At 34.3% G+C, this 21,525-nt stretch overlaps 1 protein-coding gene and 1 long non-coding RNA gene across 2 annotated transcripts; both read left to right on the top strand.

Moving 5' to 3' along the window:
- Positions 1 to 608: 608 nt before the first annotated feature.
- Positions 609 to 2,822, top strand: LOC143079717 (uncharacterized). Its single transcript, XM_076255252.1, has one exon. It carries the CDS (start codon positions 609 to 611, stop codon positions 2,178 to 2,180), a length of 1,572 nt encoding a protein of 523 aa, XP_076111367.1. The 3' UTR covers positions 2,181 to 2,822.
- A 10,520-nt stretch (positions 2,823 to 13,342) lies between these two features.
- Positions 13,343 to 16,456, top strand: LOC143078160 (uncharacterized). The gene is made up of 3 exons (XR_012979079.1): positions 13,343 to 13,415; positions 15,302 to 15,510; positions 16,149 to 16,456. It is a non-coding gene; the product is annotated as an uncharacterized LOC143078160 (long non-coding RNA).
- Positions 16,457 to 21,525: the final 5,069 nt, after the last annotated feature.

The following is a 21,525-nucleotide window of genomic DNA, read 5'->3' as shown; positions in this document are numbered from 1 at the left end:
GAAAAACTAAAAGGATATACAGCAAGATAAAAACGACAAAGCACTCATTAGCGTTGTGTCATGCTATAGTTTTGGTCAAGCTTAATAAACTATGTTCCACCTCAACAAATCTTGCAGTCTTCTACATGGTGTATACATGTATTCATCTGTCTTTGCATATAATCTAAAGTTCTCTCGCTAGGAAGTTATGTTATATTGCCAAAAGTTAAGCTTGTGTTCGATGGTAACAATAACAGAGATGAAAAAGGGAAATTTTTCTTTGTTTATAGCCAAAGGAATCATTCCTTTTTTCTCTCTGTTATAGGATGGCTAGAAAAGTTAAAGGGTTGTATCAGAAACAGTCACCAATGCTTCAAAGAGCGATTGAGGCAGTCCGTTCAAATCAGATGTCGATCAGAAAAGCAGCTGATCATTATGGTGTTAAAAAATCTACCCTTGGGGATCATGTGTCTGGAAAAATTGCAACTGGCAGGAAAAGTGGTAGAAGCACAGTTTTTGAACTGGATGTTGAAAAACAGATTGTTGCGAAAGCCCAATTGGTGTCACAACAAGGGTTCGGGGTATCGAGAAAGCAGCTTATGAGAAAGGAAGGGCAATTAGCTCGTACAATGAAGCTTAAAACTCCATTTAAAAAAGGCATTCCGGGTCAAGCTTGGTGGGACGGATTCAGACAAAGAAATCCGGAACTAGTCCTTCGAAAGCCAGAAAAACTAGCAAGTACAAGGGCTAGAAATTTAAATAAGCCAGAAGTTGATAACTACTTTAAAGATCTGGATAACACCTTAACTGAGCTAAATTTAAGAGATTCGCCAAATGCCATTTGGAACATGGACGAAACTAATTCAAACATGGAACACACACCTGCTAAAAAGTGTTCTAGAAAAGGTGTTAAATCGGTCCCGGGATTAGTTTCCAACTCAAGGGAATCAGTTACGGTTGTCGCCTGTATTAGTGCCGCAGGTATTGCAATGCCCCCAATGAATGTTGTAAAGGGGAAAACGGAAAAATCATTAAATGGATTTAACAAGTCAAAAGGGCATGAAAACGCCGTGTGGGAATTTCAAAAGAATGCATGGATTGATGATGCAGGATGCCTTAAATGGTTCCGTGAGGTTTTTCTACAGAACTGTGGTCCAACACGACCACAACTGTTAATAGTAGACCAACACAGGTCACATGAGGCGTTGGATTTACTGGAAGAAGGTATGAGGGAAAATGTTAGGATACTTGCACTACCTCCCCATACTACACATTTCTTGTGTCCGCTAGACCGCACCGTATTTGGACCGTTTAAAAAACATTACAATTCTGCATGTGACGATTTTACCATGCAATCACCAAGCAATCTGGTAATGAAATGGAATTGGCCAAAACTTAGCAATGATGCGTTTAAACTAGCATTCAGCCACAGAAATATTGTGAGCGGTTTTAGAGCGTGTGGTATATTTCCTTTCAACCCGTCTGCTATTCCACTTGAGGCTTACATGCCTGCCGAGCCTACAAACATTGAATATCCCGAACCTGAAATTACCCGAGAAATTACCACCACAGAGACAAGATCCGAGGAGGAACAGCATGATATTGACCCTAACCCTACAAATACCAGTACCACAGATCTACCGCCATATGATGGTGTTAACCCCGAAATTAATCTCGAGCTCCTCTCTCAGATCGCGGTTGAAAACCAGGATTCAATACTTGATGAAAAAGAAAGGGAAGAGGTGGAAGAAATTTTTAATCTCTCCGTATTAATTGGAAAAAGTACTGAACCGGAAGTAATTGATTTGCCGCTTACTCTCCCCCCTGACAACTCTGGAGATAACATCAGGCACAATTTGCTTCAGGATCACACAGTTGAACCAATTCAACATGGTGCAATTAAACAAAGGCGAGATGACCCTCTATGGTCTTCAACAATGATGCAATCCCCATTAAAAGTTGTTGATTGGAATTCAGAAATTAACAACATTTTTACGGTCGCTTCACATGCAAGTATAAATGAGAAACCGCAAAAAAGAAAAAAGAAACAAACCGGTCACCGTGTCTTGACGTCCGATGATTGCATTGTTGAAAAACGCCTGCAAAAACAAAAGAAGGAAGAGAATGATACTAAGAAGAAGGCCAACGCAGAAAACAGAAAGAAAAAGGCAATTGACGTATTTATCAAGAAAATGAAGTGAATTGTAGCGTATATGATGTACTCAGTTAAAACAGAGCCGTATCAAACAAATGACTCTAGTTATAAACAGTTACGATAAAGCTGTTTGGCTGAACCAGTTTAGTAAATGCATTTCTAACATTACAATCCTCAATGCTCTTCAACTTTGTACTTTATTTGGCCTTTCATTATTTTTGATTCAAGCGACACTGATGAGTCTGGTATGGCCGAAAATCGTGTCTCTGGCGTAGAAAAAATATAAGCACAATACTTTAATTTTAAATACCGTAACAAATTATAAATTTTAAACTTCATTTTATTTAATATTATCTGCTAATCCAAAAGCCCGAGACTGAAGAATTCGTATATACCCATAGCTTGGCCTGGTTCTCTCTACTTTTCTAAGGTATTTCATCATCACTGTACATATGTATATATTTATATACCAGCATATACTACTCGTCTAAACATCAACCCAACAATGTTAGATCTGTAAATTTGCTTTCGCAAATTTTTGGTTCTTCCCTCGCCGGGATTCGAACCCATGCTTCTGTGATATCGTGACACCAAATCGCCTGCACTGCAGCCGTCCCGCTAGACCACACGACCACCTGGGCTCTCAAAAAAAGAGTTTTCGGTGGGCATGTGTTACTTTATATACCAGCATATAGTACCATAGGTAAATAAAGTAGCTAAGTGGACACAGTCTAAATATGTCATCGCAAACAATGAGCAAAACCCATACTGTATACATAAAAAAAGATGTGGTGTAAGTACCAATGAGACAACTCTTGTATAGTCAGCTATAAATGTTCCAACATAATAAGATTTATATGAATTTATCTAAGCATACAAATCTCTCTATCACTACCGTTGAACAGTGTTTCTGTTTGTATTATTTACGGATAAGATGTATATGACAGTGATGACAAAATTTGGTGAGCAACAAACATACCAATAATTTGGGATTCAGCAGCAAAACCTGTGTATACATACATACATCAGTGATCACAAATACACGTATACTTACACTTTCAAAATACTTACAACATTCTATATATATATTCGTCTACTGAATAACAGCCCAACAATATTAAATCTGTAAATTTGCGGAAGCAAATTTTTGTTCTTCCCTGGCCGGGATTCGAATCCATGCTAATGAGATATCGTGGCACCTAATCGGCTTGCACGAGGAAAGGTAAAACTCATCCACAGAAAGCTTGATTTTTGTTGAGCCTAGGCGGTTAAGTGGTCTATATTGTGCTACGTTATCTCAGTGGCACGAGTTCGAATCCCGGCCAGGGAAGAACAAAAATTTGCTTCTACAGATCTAACATTGTTGTGCTGTTATTTAGACGAATTATATATATAGTTTAAAGATAAAAAAAAACACAAAAAATAAATTCACATTATAAATCGAAAATCGTTTTGTAGCGCTTTTACTGCATCTGCTACGGTTAAAAGACAATATTATAAATAAAACGAAAATATTTAAAGAGAAGTAATAAAAAGAGCATATAGCCGGGAAGATTGAGTACAAACTGACACAAAAAACATTCAACGACGACGACGAACAATTGAAACGCCTTTGTTGTATTTCATTTGGAACTGAACTATTTTGTTCACTTTTTAATCATAATACGATAAAAAAAAAAAATTTTTAATAATCAAACATGTTATAAATCACAAAAACGTATATTCATTAAAACTATCCTAAAAAAAAGTCAATAGTCCATATTGTAGTTTCAATTATAACACGTGTCTTTAATTTGAGTAGTGTCCGAAGTTCCCCATTTATACGTCCGAATTTCCCCATTGTTGTCCGAATTTCCCCAATGGCCACGATCTTCAGATAATCGTTATGGATTGGTCCACCAATCACAGGTAAGTATGTGCCAATAGCTATTTTAGGTCGGGAAAATCCTCTTCTATCATGATGATTGGTCGTTTGAAACTTTGGGGGTTCTAACTTCTCTTAAATTAAAACGCATTTGAGACAAATTACGAAGTGTCCGAACTTCCCCATCTTTACCCTATGTACTTACAACTCATATGTATAACAAGTTATTTAACAGAACAATCAGAAATATCTGGACCAAACCATTTGTTTGTGATATATGAACAAAAACATCTAGACAATAAATTTTATACCAATGTTTACTGTTGACGCTACTAAAAGGTGTCTTCTGTCACGTCCGCGTTTTTGGCAGGGAGTGCTTGTTTGTCCAATTATAATAACTCCGGTTGAAATATTATATTTTTCTTTTTTTTTTATTTCGAGGGCATTTGAAACTATCTAAATCGATCAGTAGCTGTTAATTAAAAAAAAAGCAGCAATCTTTCATGAAGATATGGGAAGGGTATATTTATAAAAAAAAACTTGTCAGATATTTTGATACTGTGCGGGATTCAACATTAAGGTTCGGTTCGTTGGATACCAATTTTCATGGCTTTCATGGGTACAGGTGAACCAATATTTTAAATCAACGAATTATTTTTTTTCTATAGGCTTTGTATGCATAAATTGTCAAAACCACGAAATCAATAGATGAAAAATAAACATAAAATTGGAACTTGAACAATCAAAATTCGGGTATGCAACAACACAGAACGGTCTTAAATCCCATTAAAATTGTTTCAATAGTTAGTCTTTATAATAGAAAATAGCTTTTGCAAATGTTATTATTACTATGAAAATGAGTATGGTACGATAGTAAAAAAAGGAACAATTACCGAACATAACCTAAATACTGGTGCCTTAAAGTTTTAAACAATGAGAAAAGAACGATATAAACAATTAAAAGAAAGCCATTTAGTTTAAACATATTTTATCTGCAAAAGTAGCAAAATGGATATAGATATGAACAAAGAAAAAACATTTTATAATGACGATAACCGAAAAGTAATACATGTTATACAAAAATCAAAACCCTTTCTCTCGCGATGTTATGCTGCTGTCAGCGTAAAAGTGTAATGTTAACTGAAAAAATAATCCATTTATCAGTAAACTACAGAATTAAAAAAAGTCTTAGATGTTATTTCTTGGTCTTCAAGATGAGCTTCTGTCTAATTTCCATAACAATCAATGAAGGTTCACACATTTGTCATGTCAAAAAATGTAATCCAAGACTTTCTGTAAATGTAAACTGTAATATTCAAAGTCCATTCATCAGAAATATGCTATCATGTATAAACGAAAAAAATAATTATATTTTCAAACATTTGCTTCAGACATTTTAAAAAGTCATTCAAAAACTTCAGCAAAACTTTAACCCTAGACTGTATCTACTTGTTAATTGTAAAAAAAAAGTCTATTTACCAGTAAAAAACGGAAAATGAAAAAAAATATTTTCAAACAATCTGGATACTGTCTTTTGGTCATAAACATGATAAACAACCTTCTGTCCAATTTCATGAAATTATATGAAGAGCTGACAAAGTTACTGATGTCTCAAACAAACTTTAACCGAAAAGACTGTACCTAAATGTTGACCCCGACGCCGACGACGTAATCTATTATCGGTATGTCCCGCTTTATTAATAAATTTCACAGGCTCGACAAAAAGGGCGGAAATACAATGTACATGTACAAGACTGGTCTGGATTGGAATGAGAGAATTTAAGAATTCATCATTTTTTTGAAATTGAATGTTTTGAATCGTTGTGTAATTCTGACATAAGATTGTAGAGACTCAAAAATGTATAGTATACATATTTACAAGAGAGTTGTCTCATTGCACTTATACCACATCTTCTTATATCTATTTTCCTGAAATGTAAGGTCACCATCAACAGCCAAGTAAAGCTTACATGATTCACGCCATTATTCCGACATCCCATTAGTCCAACAGCTCATTAGTCCGACAGCCCATGTATCCGACAACCCATTAGTCCGACAGCCCAATATTTCAACACTTTTTTTAGACGGGCGGTATAATGATTGGGTCAACATTGAGACATTACAATACAAGTATAATATAATTATCATTATATCACCATTATATCACCATAGGTCTCAGTCAGAATCAGAGCCAAAACAAAATAGAAAAAACAACTAACGGTTTTGAAATCAAATAACAGTATCAAGACCTGTTCTACACAAGTCAAAAGAACTTGATGGTCGCAAATACCCGTTTACTGTCTCCACTAACGCGTCGCCAGTAAACTTAATTTGCGACAATCAAATCCCCAATTGATGCCGTCGGAGCTTAAAATAAAATACAGTTATCTCCTAAATATTAGAGAACGGAGTTGGTCTTTTTAGAGAAAATTTACACATACACTGAAGACAGATGCATTGTAGGAATAATGAGCTGTCGGAATTACGGGCTGTCGGAATATTAGGCTGTCGGAGTAATGGGCTGTCGGAATAGTGGACTGTCGGTGTAATGGGCTGTAGGAATAATGGTTGTTGGACTAACGGGATGTCACCATATCGGCAATGATATAGCATACATTTGTACATCTTTCTAATTAATAAAATTTCTTTCGCTTCATTGTGAAAATGGAACTTAAAAATTGTGAAAACATTATTCATGTGAAAGCCATGTAAAAGAGGATCGTAATGGGGGTACCTTTATGACGAATAACGGTGAAAAAAATCTTGCAAAATGACATGAACTGTAATATCCGGTGCATGACCATTTTCTTAATGACGTTTAAAAAAAATCGTCTGCTTTTGACAATTTTTTGTTTCCCAAAATAACTGTAACGATTAATTTTTTAATATCTCCGAATCTCGAGAATATGCGGCTACATGTATGAAAGAAAGAGATAACTATCTTGTGGGAACGACATATAAAGTCTAAGTCTGTGGTGCACTGGTTGTTGTTTTTTCCTGTATATCATATATATTTATTGTTTGCTTATGTGTTGAAGGCCGTACGGTGACCTAAAATTTACGTCATTTGGTCTAGAGTGGATAGTTGTCTCATTGGAAATCATATTGTATTTTTCTTATTGTAACAAGAAGCGTCAAGAAGCGACAAGAAGAATACTTAACAAAAAAAAATATTTTGATTTACGGACAGTAATAAAGTTATTTTCCTTCTTTTTTTTTTTTATTATATTCAATTTGATAGATATTTTGCTGTCATATTATGCTTTTAATTTGTACATGTACTTGTGTTTAAGAACAATTATATATTTATTTTATAATTTTTTTAACACTCTCTTTGTCTAAAATATAATAAACTGACTGCATGCAAAACGCATTATTCGTGAACCAATGTCCAGAAAAGAAAATATTAATAAAACGTGAATATTTTGTTTTGTGTATTGACTCTTTAATCTCTTGAAACCATGAATAAAGCAATAACAGAATCGCACTACGATCTGTGAAAAAAATGCAAATTTTGATGATCGTAGTACGATCGTGTAGATCGCGGTAAGGTCGTACCACGGTCGTGGTGAGGTCTTCATGATCGTGATGAGCGTGGCCAACTTTGAACATGTTCAAAACAATCGTGGTGCGGTCGTGGCGAAATCAGGTCGTAGTAGAAGCGTAGTGAGAGCGCACTAAGATCGTAGTAAGATCGTAAAGGTCGGTGTACTATCGTAGCGAGAGCGTGATTCTATTCACCAAGACCCAACTACGCTTCAACTACGACTATACCACGCTGTTCACGACCATAGTACGATTATAGCACGCCCTTGCCGTCTTCATCGCGCTCTTCTTACGACCTGACTACGTTCATACTACGACCATCATTCTCATTGTCATTTTCACATAAAAGATATTAAATCTCTCCGGCCTTTATTTGTCTGTATGTAATTAGGACTTCTTGTCCATTTTCTCTAACAGCTCAACCATGCTTCTCGTTTTTTTTTATAGATTAGATCGTTGGTTTTACCGTTTGAATGGTTTTACACTAGTAATTTTTGGGGCCCTTTATAGCTTGCTGTTCGATATGAGCCAAGGCTCCGTGTTGAAGACCGTACATTGGCCTATAATGGTTTACATTTATAAATTGTTACTTGGATGGAGAGTTGTCTCATTGGCACTCATACCACATCTTCCTATATCTATTGACACATCTGTGTCATCTCTGCTATCGTTCACTAAAATGTCGTCATTTGAGCTTTCTGGACCAGCAATAGGTTGTAATTTAGGTTGAATTAGTCGGTTCTTTATCTCTGCCTGATCAGGATTCGTTACTATCAGAGCTCTCTCTGCCTCTACATCAACCCCTACTACTCGCTCACGTGTTCTAGTAGATTTTGGTGGCATGACTGTATTGTTTCCGAGAATCTACGTCTAATCAGAAATAGAAGGAATTGAACTGTATTGATATGGAACACGATGTTGACGTTATTTCTGAGAATGTAGTAAGATCGCGCAATGAACGTAGTATAATCGTGGTAATAAGAACGTGCTATAATCGCAGTAGAAGCGTGGTAAAATCGTGTTCAATCGGATAACTCGTGGTATGATCGTAGTGAGAACGTGATGAGCGTAGAAAGATCTTGAAAAGCGTAGTTAGGTCGCAGAATAAGCGCGGTGAGAACGTGGTATAATCGTAGCGGGATCGTTGTAGAAGCATAATGAGGACGTAGTAGCATCGTGAAAGCAACGAAAATTTACATTTTCATGCCGCTCATACCGCGACCTCACCACGATCTGAATTTATTTTAGATCGCGGTGAGCGTGTAGCGATCGTGGTCTAGTGGGACTGGGGCTTAAGTTAGACCAAAGGATTAGACGAATCTCTTATTTGATAATATAAATATACTGCAATTTGATACCGCAGTCCCACTAGGCCACGATCGAACTACGATCTGTGAAAAAAATGCAAATTTCGATGATCGTAGTACGATCGTGTAGATCGCAGTAATGTCGTATGACGGTCGTGGTGAGGTCTTCAAGATCGTGATGAGCGCGGCCAACTTTGAACATGTTCAAAACAATTGTGGTGCGGTCGTGGCAAAATCAAGTCGTAGTAGAAGCGTAGTGAGAGCGCACTAAGATCGCAAAGGTCGCTGTACCATCGTAGCGAGAACGTAGCGAAGCGTGATTCTATTTGGAGAGACTGCGCTACGATCTCACAACGACGTTATTACGACCTCACTACGACCATCACGTTCTCACCAAGACCCAACTACGCTTCCACTACTATACCACGCTGTTACCTCAACTTGCAAAAGTTAAGACACGTACTGTAAATGGAGGAATTTTTTTAAAAAAAATTTGCCAATATATTTTGGCGGAAGCAGAGTTACGAGAGTAAATCAGATCTGCACACACTTTTAGAGAATCGTGTAGCAGTCATGTGTCCTCGTGTACGGCCGAGTAGAGATCGAAGAGTGGTCGAATGTGGTCGCGAAGGGATCGGGTATTGGCCGAATTGGTCTGGGATAAAATAAATATAAAAGTCGCAGTGATTTGGAAGCGATCGGGCATTGGTCGAGTTAATCTGGAAATGATCGGACATTAGTCATGCAAAGGTCGAAATGATCGAGTACTGACCGGTAAATTTTTTGTATTCTGATCAAACTCGATCTCTACACGATCCTTTCCCGATCGATTCGACCGTTACTCGACGAATTGTCGATCTCTTCTCGAGTGAATTGCTTCTCGATCCTTACTTGAATGTTTTTGACATGTCAAAAACTCTCGGGTAGGAAGTCAGATCGATTAAGAACAAGGTAGACTATCCCGAGCATGCTTGTCGGTTGAGTCAGACCAGTCTCCCGATCACGTAATTTGTCTTGATCGGGCTTGATCGAGTTGATCTGATTGGCAGTGTGAACCTAGCTTTATGATTGATTGCTTGTTGTTTTCTGAACGTTCAGTGGTAATATTTCATGCAGATTAATGACAGAGAGAATAACTTTCAAACAATAATTTTGATGCTGCATGCCTTGTCGTTGAAAATGAATGTTTAAAAGTCCAATAAAAATACATATAAATAAAACCAGGACAAGAGAGAAAGAGAGAGAGACGACAAAAAAAAAAAAACCAAACCCCAAAAACAGCATTATACCAAATATAAAAATATTTTCCATAGATTTTTTATTCATAGTAGGCAACCCTCTTTGCTGGTTGGCTGTAGCATGTTGATCTCACCGACTTTTTAATTTTAAAAGAGACCACTAAAATCGACTTACTAAATAACATATATATCATATGGTTTATAGAATGGAAAATAATTACCCCCCCCCCCCCTAAAAAAAGTACCAAAAAAAAATTGGCAATCAAAAAAAGAATAGAAAATAACGGATTCTTCTGAAGAATACATGTTTTTAATTATTCAGCAATGATAACATTTTATACCACTGATTAAACAATTCATGACAGAGGTCAGACCAAGATAACTATTGACCTCAAAAAGCTCTGTTACAGTAATAGTGAGAAAAAATAATAAAAAGGCCAAGTGATCAATTTCATGCGTCTGAAGCGCCAATTTGGAATTATGTTCACCATTATTTTCACCATATTCGCTTAGCGCAGAATATTTGGGTACTCGCGAATACAATCTAGTTCTAGTGATCGAATTTTTATTCTATCAGATATCATATTTTTGTATGTCGTCTAACCAACACTAGCACTGTCTCTGTTATAAAACTGAACGTTCAGCTTCTCAGTACTAGTACCTCATTTCACAAATAAAATATGATGCAATATACCTTTAATATGCCATCTTAACTTCTGTTTATTATCCGAGATATTTCTTCTTATGTCCCCTGAATTACAATTTATGTATGTAATTTTTCTGTAATTTATATATATTTGCCGTTCGCAATGATTAATATGTTTATTCGGCATGCCATACTCGATAAAATTGCGGACGTGATAGAAAGCACTTTTTACCAAAACGTCAACGGAGATTACATTCCACGGAGGTTACATTTGTTCATTTATCTAACATGACTGAAGATTGAAGTTGTACTAAAATTAAATGCTGAGATCTGTTGGCTAGGGAATTTATTTCCATTACCAAAATGTGTGTTTGTTAAAAATAGACCAATCAACGGAGATGTGACAATTTTCTACTTATCTAGGACTTGCATGAATATTATTCTTTTACTTAAATTAGAAACAATTTTAGTAAGTCTGCCTTTTTGGAGGAACAATTATGTCAATTATTAATATGACTTTCTTGGATTAAGACTCTTACTCTCCGTCGTTTACAAGCAAATTTTCTCCAACGATACAGCCGGACAGCGAATCCCTGATTTGTCCGTTAAAAACCCGGATTTATTATTCGAGAATCAAGTGGAGATAATTTCTGAGAACGTCATCAACAGATGTCGCTGCGTAGAAAAATAATTCCCCGCGGAAGACGACCCGGCAGGAAATCGTGAATGTGTTAAGTTATAAGAATTTAAACGTATGACGAGCGGTATGCATGATATGATAAGTTTTACAATTATTTTAAAGATATAAGAAGTCAAAAAAATGCATCGTTGAATCAGAAATTCAAGTCATTTATTTTCAGCCTTCGGAACCGCCATTTTTCAACATCGACTGTCATTGACAAATATTCAACTCGGGACGAATTGACACAAACCCGTTTTACCTAGGAAAAATAAATATGAGATGTTTATATTGATAAACTGGAACATGGAGAACAGAACTGGGATAGTCACATGTCGTTACCATTCGTTGTTTACACACGAGCACAATTTCAGTACACATCACAAATTCGCCGTTTCAGAATCTAATGCATCCTGGGTAATATTTTCAAAAGCGTACACCAAAGCGTTTTGATTGGTTTAAAACGTCCTAAACAATCGAAATTCAACCAATGACGTAACGTTATTTTCACTTTGGGGTACGAACAATGAAATTACCCATGATGCTTTAGATTCTGAAACGGCCAATTGGTGAGGCCCTACGGGGACTCCCTATTTTTTTTTCTTGAAACTTCTCTGCTCTTGACTAAAACAGCTCATAAATATGAAAAACTTGCCACTACGGAAAAGACAGTCACCATGTCGTTGAAATGAACAAAATCTGTTATTTTTTTGTGATTTATTTCCCTTTTTCCATGCCCCAGTACACAAAAATACAAAAAATGAACAAAATTTGTTTTACTTTCTTATAAATCACTCAGATGTTATGAATTCAGCACATTAAACATATAACACAAACCTCCCAATAACATCCCTTATCAGTGCATTATTTTTTGGGAAGTCCAGGTGTAAAATTTATAGTGACACTTGTCAGAGGGGGAGGACAGGGGGGTACCATTCTCCCTTCTCCCACCTCTCTTCTCCTTTCTCCTACCCCCGTTCTCCTTTCTCCCATTAGAATAAAACATCTCCTTTTAAGATATTTTTTCTTGAAATATTAGAAATTTTTTTAAAAGGAGAGATATTTTATTTTTTCTCCTTTCTCCAACTTTTTCTCCTTTCTCCCAGCCTTCCTCTCCTTTCTCCTACCCTCTTTCTCCTTTCTCCCACTCCCTTTCTCCTTTCTCCTACCCCCTTTCTCCCTGTCTCCCTTACCCCTGTCCTCCCCCTCTTGTCAGGTTTTGTCCTGAATGACATGACTTCAGTGTAAACAAGGATTTGTATAGTAAAATCCTTGGTGTAAACATTCTTAGATCTGATATATCATAGATAAATTACAGAAGAAAATAGTTTGAACAGAGTCAGATCCTTATTTTGTAGCTTTCAGATGTAATTTCAAATGAATGAAGATGATATCACATCATAATATAATATTGTTTGTGCTTATTCCCTATTCATCTTCTAGCAGTCATTCAATAGTTGTTCATTAGATGATTGTACAATTTGCATCCAGTTTGCCTAAATTAATCTCTATTTATGAATTTCAGTTCATTTTATTTTAACAATTATTGTTAAGCTGCATGTACCTGCATTTGATGAGGATTTATATATTAGGTCAGCATGGTATTTTATTTTTTAATTCTTCATTATTACACATATTTCAGTATAACGTGAGGGTACCCAAATTGCACCTATTTTGACAGTTTTTTAACCTACGTTTTTTTATGCTTCAGACAAAAGTTTTCATTATGAGTTTATTTTGTAGATGTATCATTATTTAATATATGATTTCACCAAATTAATTTTAAATCCATATAGAATCATAGAAAAAATGGTCTGACAGTAGGACAACCGGAAGCGCCTGAGTAAGGATTTCGTTTCACGTTTCATGCCGATTGTAAGTTCTCTAAAAAGGGGGGTAATTTCAAGGCCCAAAAAGTTGCAAAATATAGGCTTCTGAGGCTACACGAATTTTGCTGAACGTCTCGGGTTCCCACTTTAACTGTTGGCTATTTTATACCTGGTATAATATTTCATTTGGAAAAAAATATTTGTGTCCTGATTTCATACCAAAATGTAATATTCATAAAAATTAAATCTTCCATAAACATAAAATACAAAGGGAAAGAGCTTACAGACACAGACTCCTCTTTCCCATATAAAAGAAAATAGATAGCCATGCGTCCTCTAAATTCATATCTCATATTTTAAAAGAAATTTACACATTGAAATTAACCACTGAATCTCCATTCCATTTCAGAGCTTACACCTGCATTAAAATGTATCCCCATGACCAGGAACTATTACAAATTTACGGTCACACTAAATTAGCAACAAGAAAAATTTTAGCGACAAGAAGAATTATTTTAACGACCAGAAGCGACAAGAAAACATTTTTTTTTCTTAAAATTTCTTATTTTAAATAAACATTAAAAGAATGTGCAAAAGAAAACAGTTTTAGCAACAAGAAATTTAATATTGATAGATAAAAATTGATAATTTATTTACATGATATTTTATTATTTATTATGTTTCACAGTATTACGTTTACCGTGTTATTATGATATTACTTTTATTTGTTTTAGAACAATAATATATTTATCTTATAATTTGCTTTTTAAAACTCTCTTTGTACAATTTATAATAAACTTGCAGAAAATACACGCACAAATTGGACCATAAAAAAGAATAGGTTTGTTTGCCCAAACGCTACCTACCCAGAAAAAAGCTGCCTACTCAAATTCTTTTATTGTCCTGATTTAAAGAAGTTTTTTTTTTATTAGATAGGCATGAAGACTAATTAACACCCGATACTTCAATTTCTCTTTTTGAAAAAAAAAAAAAAAAATGCCTACCTACCTACTCACTGTCTCAGCCTTTGGGTAGGGTTTGGGCAAACCAAAATATTTTTAATTGTGGCCTTGTGAAATACAAAGAACTGAAATCAGAGACATGCATATATACATATATATGTCTCTGTTAAAATAAAAAAAATATCAATTTATTTCTGCCCGTATATTAAAAAAAAATTGAATGTATATTTCTTTATATTTAATAAAAAAAAATGTGTTCTTGTCGCTAAATAGTCTTCTTATCTCTAATTAGTTAGACCCCAAATTTAATATGCCTGTACAGATTCTTTATATCCCATAGGCGGATCCATGGGGGGCCCGGGCCCTCCCTTTCGTTGGAAAAATTTGGTTGATTATATAGGGAATCAATGAAGCATGACTGGAGCGGCCCCCCCCCCCTTAGGTCACTCACCCCCCCCCCTCTTATGAAAAGTTCTGGATCCGCCACTGTATCCATTATGTTATATTATTCCTATAGGCTATAGTCATATATACAGTGTATACATGTATATACAAACTAATTAGAAACGATAATCCATCATGTCTATTGCCAATATTAATTACTTTTAAAAAATGTACTCCAACTACATTAATATCATAATATTATCAAATTAATGGTGTTATGACAGTGGTGGTTCATGGATTGAAATTAAAACTAGGTTGTGAGTGCCCCATAAATGTATAAAATTTCAGCTTGCATTGTTAAATGGACATGTTGGATATTTATGTACACTATTATAATATGTTTTCTTTGCCTGTAACTTTTATGTATTGAGCAGAAATGCTAGAGGCATAATCATTTATAATACATAATAAATATATAAAATTGAGAATGGAAATGGGTAATGTGTCAAAGAATCAGCAACCCAACCAAAGAGCAGACAACAGTCGACGGCCACCAATGGGTCTTCATTGGAGCAAGAAAATATGTTTTTTCTTGGTAATTTATTTTGCAAATTTGTATTCATGTGTTGATAATAACAATGCAAAATTTTGCTTTGAATAATTTAGTATAATTGATTTAGTAATTGTATGTACATTTGCTTTATATTTACAGGATGGAGAAAGATGTTCAACTTCACTATGAATCAAAAATTCAAAACAGAGGACTTTTATATATCAACAAAAACACTTGCAGAACATGCACATATATGATATACATACAGCAAGAAAACAGTAATCAAATGGAATGTCAAAGACGAGTAATGTTGAAAGCAAAATTATTTTGTTTAAAATAGAAAACAATTTGACTTGAATATATTAAGGGTAAGTAATCCAAATGTGTTTGTTCAGGGTAACACCAGTGGGTTATTTACAATGCGCTATGATTTCAATCCCACAAATATGAAACAAAACATGATAGACATTATGAATTAACACTATTTTGATAAGGAAATAGACTGAAAATATTTAACAGTTAGACAAGAAAATTGCCAATGGAATAAATTTGGAATGGAAGTTAAAATTTATAGTTTATAGGTCCATGAATTATACACAGACTTTAAAGCCAAGTGGTATACTTTTAATAGTTTAAAGATTTTATACTACATGTATTATCTATGCTGTATAATTTCAAGATAGTTTCATTTGGATTCAAAACCTAATTTCAAGAATGAAGGGTACAGTAATTTAAAATTAATTTATAAAGATAAAAAAAACAATATAAGGGAATTAACTCTTACATGATGTGCATCATATCCATGAGAATGTCAAAAGTGTTTTAATAAACTTTTAATTTTACCATTTTTTTTTTTCAGATAAGAAAATGACTTAAGCAGACCATATTTGGGTCAAAGATGCCCATAACAATGAAATATAATATATTAAAACTATCATTCATCTTTACTTTTCAATTGAATCAACAAACTTAATTTAATAACAAAATATTTTTTTTTTATTTTCAGTACACAACACATCCTGTCAGAAGAATAATTTTACTGGAGGATGAAAATTTTGATACCTGGAATCAGCAATGTATATGAAATTTGTTATGAGAGATATATTCATGTATAGAATGGTAACCGAGGTGGTTCAAGTGTTTATTGGCAGACATTTTTGTTGAACTTATACAGGATTGAATAAATGAAACTTAAGCTGACTATGGGCTCAATGTGTTGTAAAAAGAGGATTTTGAAATATGCAGGACTCATCAACATTAAAATGTGCATAAGTGAAATGTCACCATATTTAGTAAAAAAAATCAGATTATTGACTCAGTTGTTTTCATAAAAAAAAGTTTCAAAGCAATATCACTGTTGTATAATTAATAAGATTCCTCATTTTTGTCGAGCCCTGCGACTTTTGTTGCAGAAAGCTTGACAAAGGGATAGTGATCCGGCCGCTACGGCGGCGGCGTTAGATAACTACTGAAAAGCTTTATATTTTAGAAGGTTGAAGACCTGGATGCTTCATCCTTGGTATATAGATGCCTCATGTTACGAAGTTTCCGTCAGTCACATGTCCAATGTCCTTGACCTCATTTTCATGGTTCAGTGACTTCTTGAAAAAAGGTTAAGATTTTTTGTAATGTTAAATTCTCTCTCATTATAAGTAATAGGATAACTATATTTGGTATGTCATACCTTGCAAGGACCGCATGCCCGTCAGACAGTTTTCACTTGACCTCGACCTCATTTCATGGATCAGTGGACAAGGTTAAGTTTTGGTGGTCAAGTCCATATCTCAGATACTATAAGCAATAGGTCTAGGACATTTGGTGTATGGAAGGACTGTAAGGTGTACATGTCCAACTGGCAGGTGTCATCTGACCTTGACCTCATTTTCATGGTTCAGTGGTTATAGTTAAGTTTTTGTGTTTTGGTCTGTTTTTCTTATACTGTATGCAATAGGTCTACTGTATTTGGTGTATGGAATGATTTTAAGGTGTACATGTCTAGCTGGCAGGTGTCATCTAACCTTGACCTCATTTTCATGGTTCAGTGGTCAAAGTTAAGTTTTTGAGTTTTGGTCTTTTTTTTTCTAATACTATATGCAATTGGTCAACTATATTTGGTGTATGGAAATATTTTATGATCTACAATGTGTATGTCAGTCACACAGGTTTTATTTGACCTTGACCTCATTTTCACAGTTCATTGCTCAATGTTAAGTTTTTGTATTGGTCTGTTTTCTTAAACTATGAGCAATAGGTCAACTATATTTGTTGTATGGAAGATTTGTTTGCTGTACATGACTGCCTGGAACAGTTCATCTGACCTTCACCTCATTTTCATGGTTCATTGGTCAATGTTTAGTTTACTTGGTTAATGTTAAGTTTGTGTAAAAGTTGTAATAAAGCTTTATATTTAGGACTATCAACATAATATCAATGATTAGTAAAGAAGGCAAGACATTTCAGCGTGTGCACTCTTGTATTGTATACTTCTGAAAAACGAATATATCTTCCCTCTGGACTCAAGTGTTTCCCTTTTATTTTGCATGCGTGTAATTTAAAGAAAGCTCACTTTAACTTTTGGGCTAATTCAAGTTTTACCATTCCAGAATTATTTGACTTTTTTCATGGTAAATTAGACTTTTACCTTTCACCCATATGTTGTAAAACTCAATTTTGCTTTGATATTTTTTCAAGAATTGAATCACAAGGCTGAATTTGATCAAATAAGCTCACTTTTGGATATTTATCACATATCACATACTTAAATAATCTATTAAATTGTAAATGGAAATGGGCAAGGTGTTAAAAAGACAACCCAACCAAAGAGCAGAAAACATGTCTGACAGAGCAGAATTAATAGTGTGCTTAGATTGATTTCCTTCACTTTTGCCTTATTATTGAGATTTAGTGAAAGAATTTAATTATTTTATCCCTATCAATTTAGGGAGAGGGGAATCAGTATTCAACACTGCATTACTACATGTATAGCCTATCACCAGTTACAAATGTATGATACAACCAACCATACAACATAGCCCCTGTGACTGAAAGGAGAAAAGAGATGCACAACATACAAAACATATTCCATATGGCTAGCTACATTGTATCATTTGAAATATTTCATTGATTTTTTTTAAGTGGAACAGTTTTTTGTAAGAAGTTATTTATTAAAGGTACTACAGTTCCCTTTCAGTTTGCCTGCTAAGGCTTAATTACAGTTCTAATATGAAAATAAGATGCCGTCGGAGCTTAAAATACAATATTTTTATCTCCATTCTAATGAAACTGACAGAAAACAACGTTAAAACATGTATTTAAAATCTGTCATATGGCGTCTGCGCTTGCGCGTACGTCCCATAGCATGAATTGTCAATTGATGCCATGTAAGAAAGTGACGTGATCCAATCAAAATGAACGTTACAAACGTTGTTGCATTAGAATGTTGGGTTGATGTTTAGACAAGTTGTATATTGCTATATATAATTATATATATATATGACTAATAAATAATCATTGACCTAAGAAACTGCAGATTTGAATTAAGTAAAGTCAAGTAGAGATTGAACCTTCACTGCAAACCAGAAAAGCCCCTAAAATTACGCATGCCTTTGATAAAATTAAAAGAGCCCCCCCCCCTTTTTTTGACAAAAAAAAGAAACAAAACAAAACACATAACGATAATTGTATTAACGAACGAAAGGAAAATTATGAAAGAAATCGATATGACCAAACAGATCAGTTGTTCATTTTAAAAACTCAGCGGCCGGTAACAACACAAAGGGTAAAAATATGCACGAAATGAATCCTGATCAACTATAAGTACGATGTAAACAAGTCAATCGCATGATGATGATGTGATGTAGGCCTTTAACTGTTAGTTTACCAAGTAAGGCCTGTTTTGGTATAACGTTGATATGGATTCAACATATTGCATGACTTTCTTGACATTAAGATAAACAAAATTGATACAAAGAAGAAAAGACTCCAACTTTTAATGACATTTTACGTTGACATTTTCGGCGCCGGAAATTGACAACATTGATCTATATATTGACACAACATCGGATGGGGTCGATTCCGGCATATTCTGTTAAAAAAATCAGTAGCACTTAAAATTTATTGATGTCTTAAAATATATTCGTTTTGTTTCAATGATATTAAGTTGAAAATTAATTTCGAGAGATGAATAGCTATCGTGTACTTCAGAAACAAGTGAAAGGAGGACCACGCCCCCATAGTGGGGACATACAAAATAAAGATGCCCGTTCTCCATTTCTACTCGATAGAAGTGCCTAATTTTTTCATAACATCTGCATTATGTACCAAAGAATATAAAATGAAAGTATAAAAAAAATCGAGGCGGAGATTTTTTAGAATCATCTAATAATTATAGCAGACCAATAGACGTAATAGAGAAATAGGCGAAAATGGCGCCTTCTTCAATTTCGAAAAAAAATCTATAATTTTACAATTTATTGACACATATTGATATTTTTATAGGGGTTACATATATAAGGATTCAGCTATTCATGATAGATGAATGAATATTAGCTTTAATAACAGAATCTTTTCAAATTTTACCGGCCATGCAATGAAAAACCTTCAAAAAAAATGAGACCCCTACTTTAAAATGGGTACATTTTTTTGCCTTACTTTGGACACCCCTTTTCTTTACGGATTTTGATGTGAAAAACTAGCGAAATTACGATGTAAAAATTTTAGGGTAATTGAAGGATATGCTTTTTTTTGTACCCCTTTTTAATATCGCTATTTAATTCTACAGTGCAGAAAATCGAAATCCGAAATTCTATGTCCAGATGTGAAAGAATAAGATTTTCTTTTATTTTTTTGTTCAAACATGAAAATAATAAGTAAACTCATATATTTTTCTTTTATAAATGTGCTTACAATCAACAGCATTTACCGCCTGTACTTTGCTGTAAACGAATGAATTCTTTTTACAAAAGCGCGCCATTTTTCAGCTGACGTCGGCCGACGCAAAAAAGTCCAATTTTCGGCGTAGGACTACTGAGCGCCGCCGAATCACATTTTGGCCAAAAAGGCACATCCGGTTGTCCTACTGTGAACTGACCTCCAAACCATCAATGATTCTGTAATGAGGAGTACCCAAATTGCATCCATGCTTAAATTTGCATCGTCAAAAGTCGAATAACAGAGTTGTCGTTTAATTTCTTCAAATATTTGCTTACTCTTAATTTTTTAACAAATAGATACTTTTAACACATTGTATTTGCTAATTTTAAAAAGATGACGTTTTGATGACGTCGCACGGTGACGTTTTCGTACATTTTGCTTTTTCAGTAAACACCTCATCTGTTGATAAATACTGTGAACATTTTGTGTATATTTAAATAGTTTTACCTATGTTGAAAGACATGCATGATATAAAATCATAAAAATTCAAATTGTTTAGTCTCTTGGAAATCTTGTAAGATATCCGCAGCTATTTTTGGTAAATAGGTGCAATTTGGGTCCTCGGTGCAATTTGGGTACCGTTACGTTATAGTCCTATATATGTTACCAGATGTGGTTTTATATCATATGTCTCTGATGGTACAAATTATACTTTTAAAACAGATTTTCATGTTCATTATATAATTATTTTTTCACACCCCATGGCTTTGTTTTATGTTGTGATTGTTTTTTTTTTCAATTTGAGTAAATGCATTACTATCCCACTAAATTACATATAATTAGTGAAAAAGCTATTTTCAGTTTACAGTATATTGTCATTTAAATTTTATCATGTGTATAGCATGTTTTGCAATATTTAGTTATTTGATATACATGATTGGGGATTGGGTTTTAAGTTGACAAATACTTATAGTAGCTGTCACACCCAGAATATATCCTGATACTCTTGGCATTGACCATAACTGTTATTGCATATATATGTACACATGTTCTATGTATAAAGTAACTTGACATTTCTGTTAGAGACTAAAAGTGCATTTTTTTTATATTTGTATAAGTACTCAGAAAAGCAAGGTATCTCATTTTCTTTATCATATTATTAAGCTTTCATCAAATGTATTTATTCTAGAAAAATATAAAATTTCCTTTATTTTATTAAATACAGACATGACAACTCAAGGGGACTGTATGGGTATCCATGTTCTATGTTTAGATTTATATCTCCTAAGCCCTATTAAGTTCTGGATGATTTAAAAAAAAACCAGAAAGTTCAAACTACTACTTTTCATAATTATATTTTAAAATATAATCCCTTTTATAAAGTGAGACAGCACACAACTAAACACATGACAGGTTTGCAACCACTGTCAGGCCAAATCTCAAAATATAGTTAAAATGAAAAACCACTGCAGAGAACAAAGTTCTTTAAAGATAAAATGCAATTATGACAT

The sequence above is a fragment of the Mytilus galloprovincialis genome, chromosome 6 (genome assembly GCF_965363235.1).
Source record: "Mytilus galloprovincialis chromosome 6, xbMytGall1.hap1.1, whole genome shotgun sequence".
Lineage (NCBI taxonomy): Eukaryota > Metazoa > Mollusca > Bivalvia > Mytilida > Mytilidae > Mytilus > Mytilus galloprovincialis.
Note: the sequence above shows the minus strand (reverse complement) of the source record. Positions and strands in the feature narration are given on the sequence as shown.

Excerpts from the sequence above, each read along its gene's own strand:
- LOC143079717 (XM_076255252.1), top strand. The coding sequence starts at position 609 with ATGAAGCTTAAAACTCCATTTAAAAAAGGCATTCCGGGTCAAGCTTGG.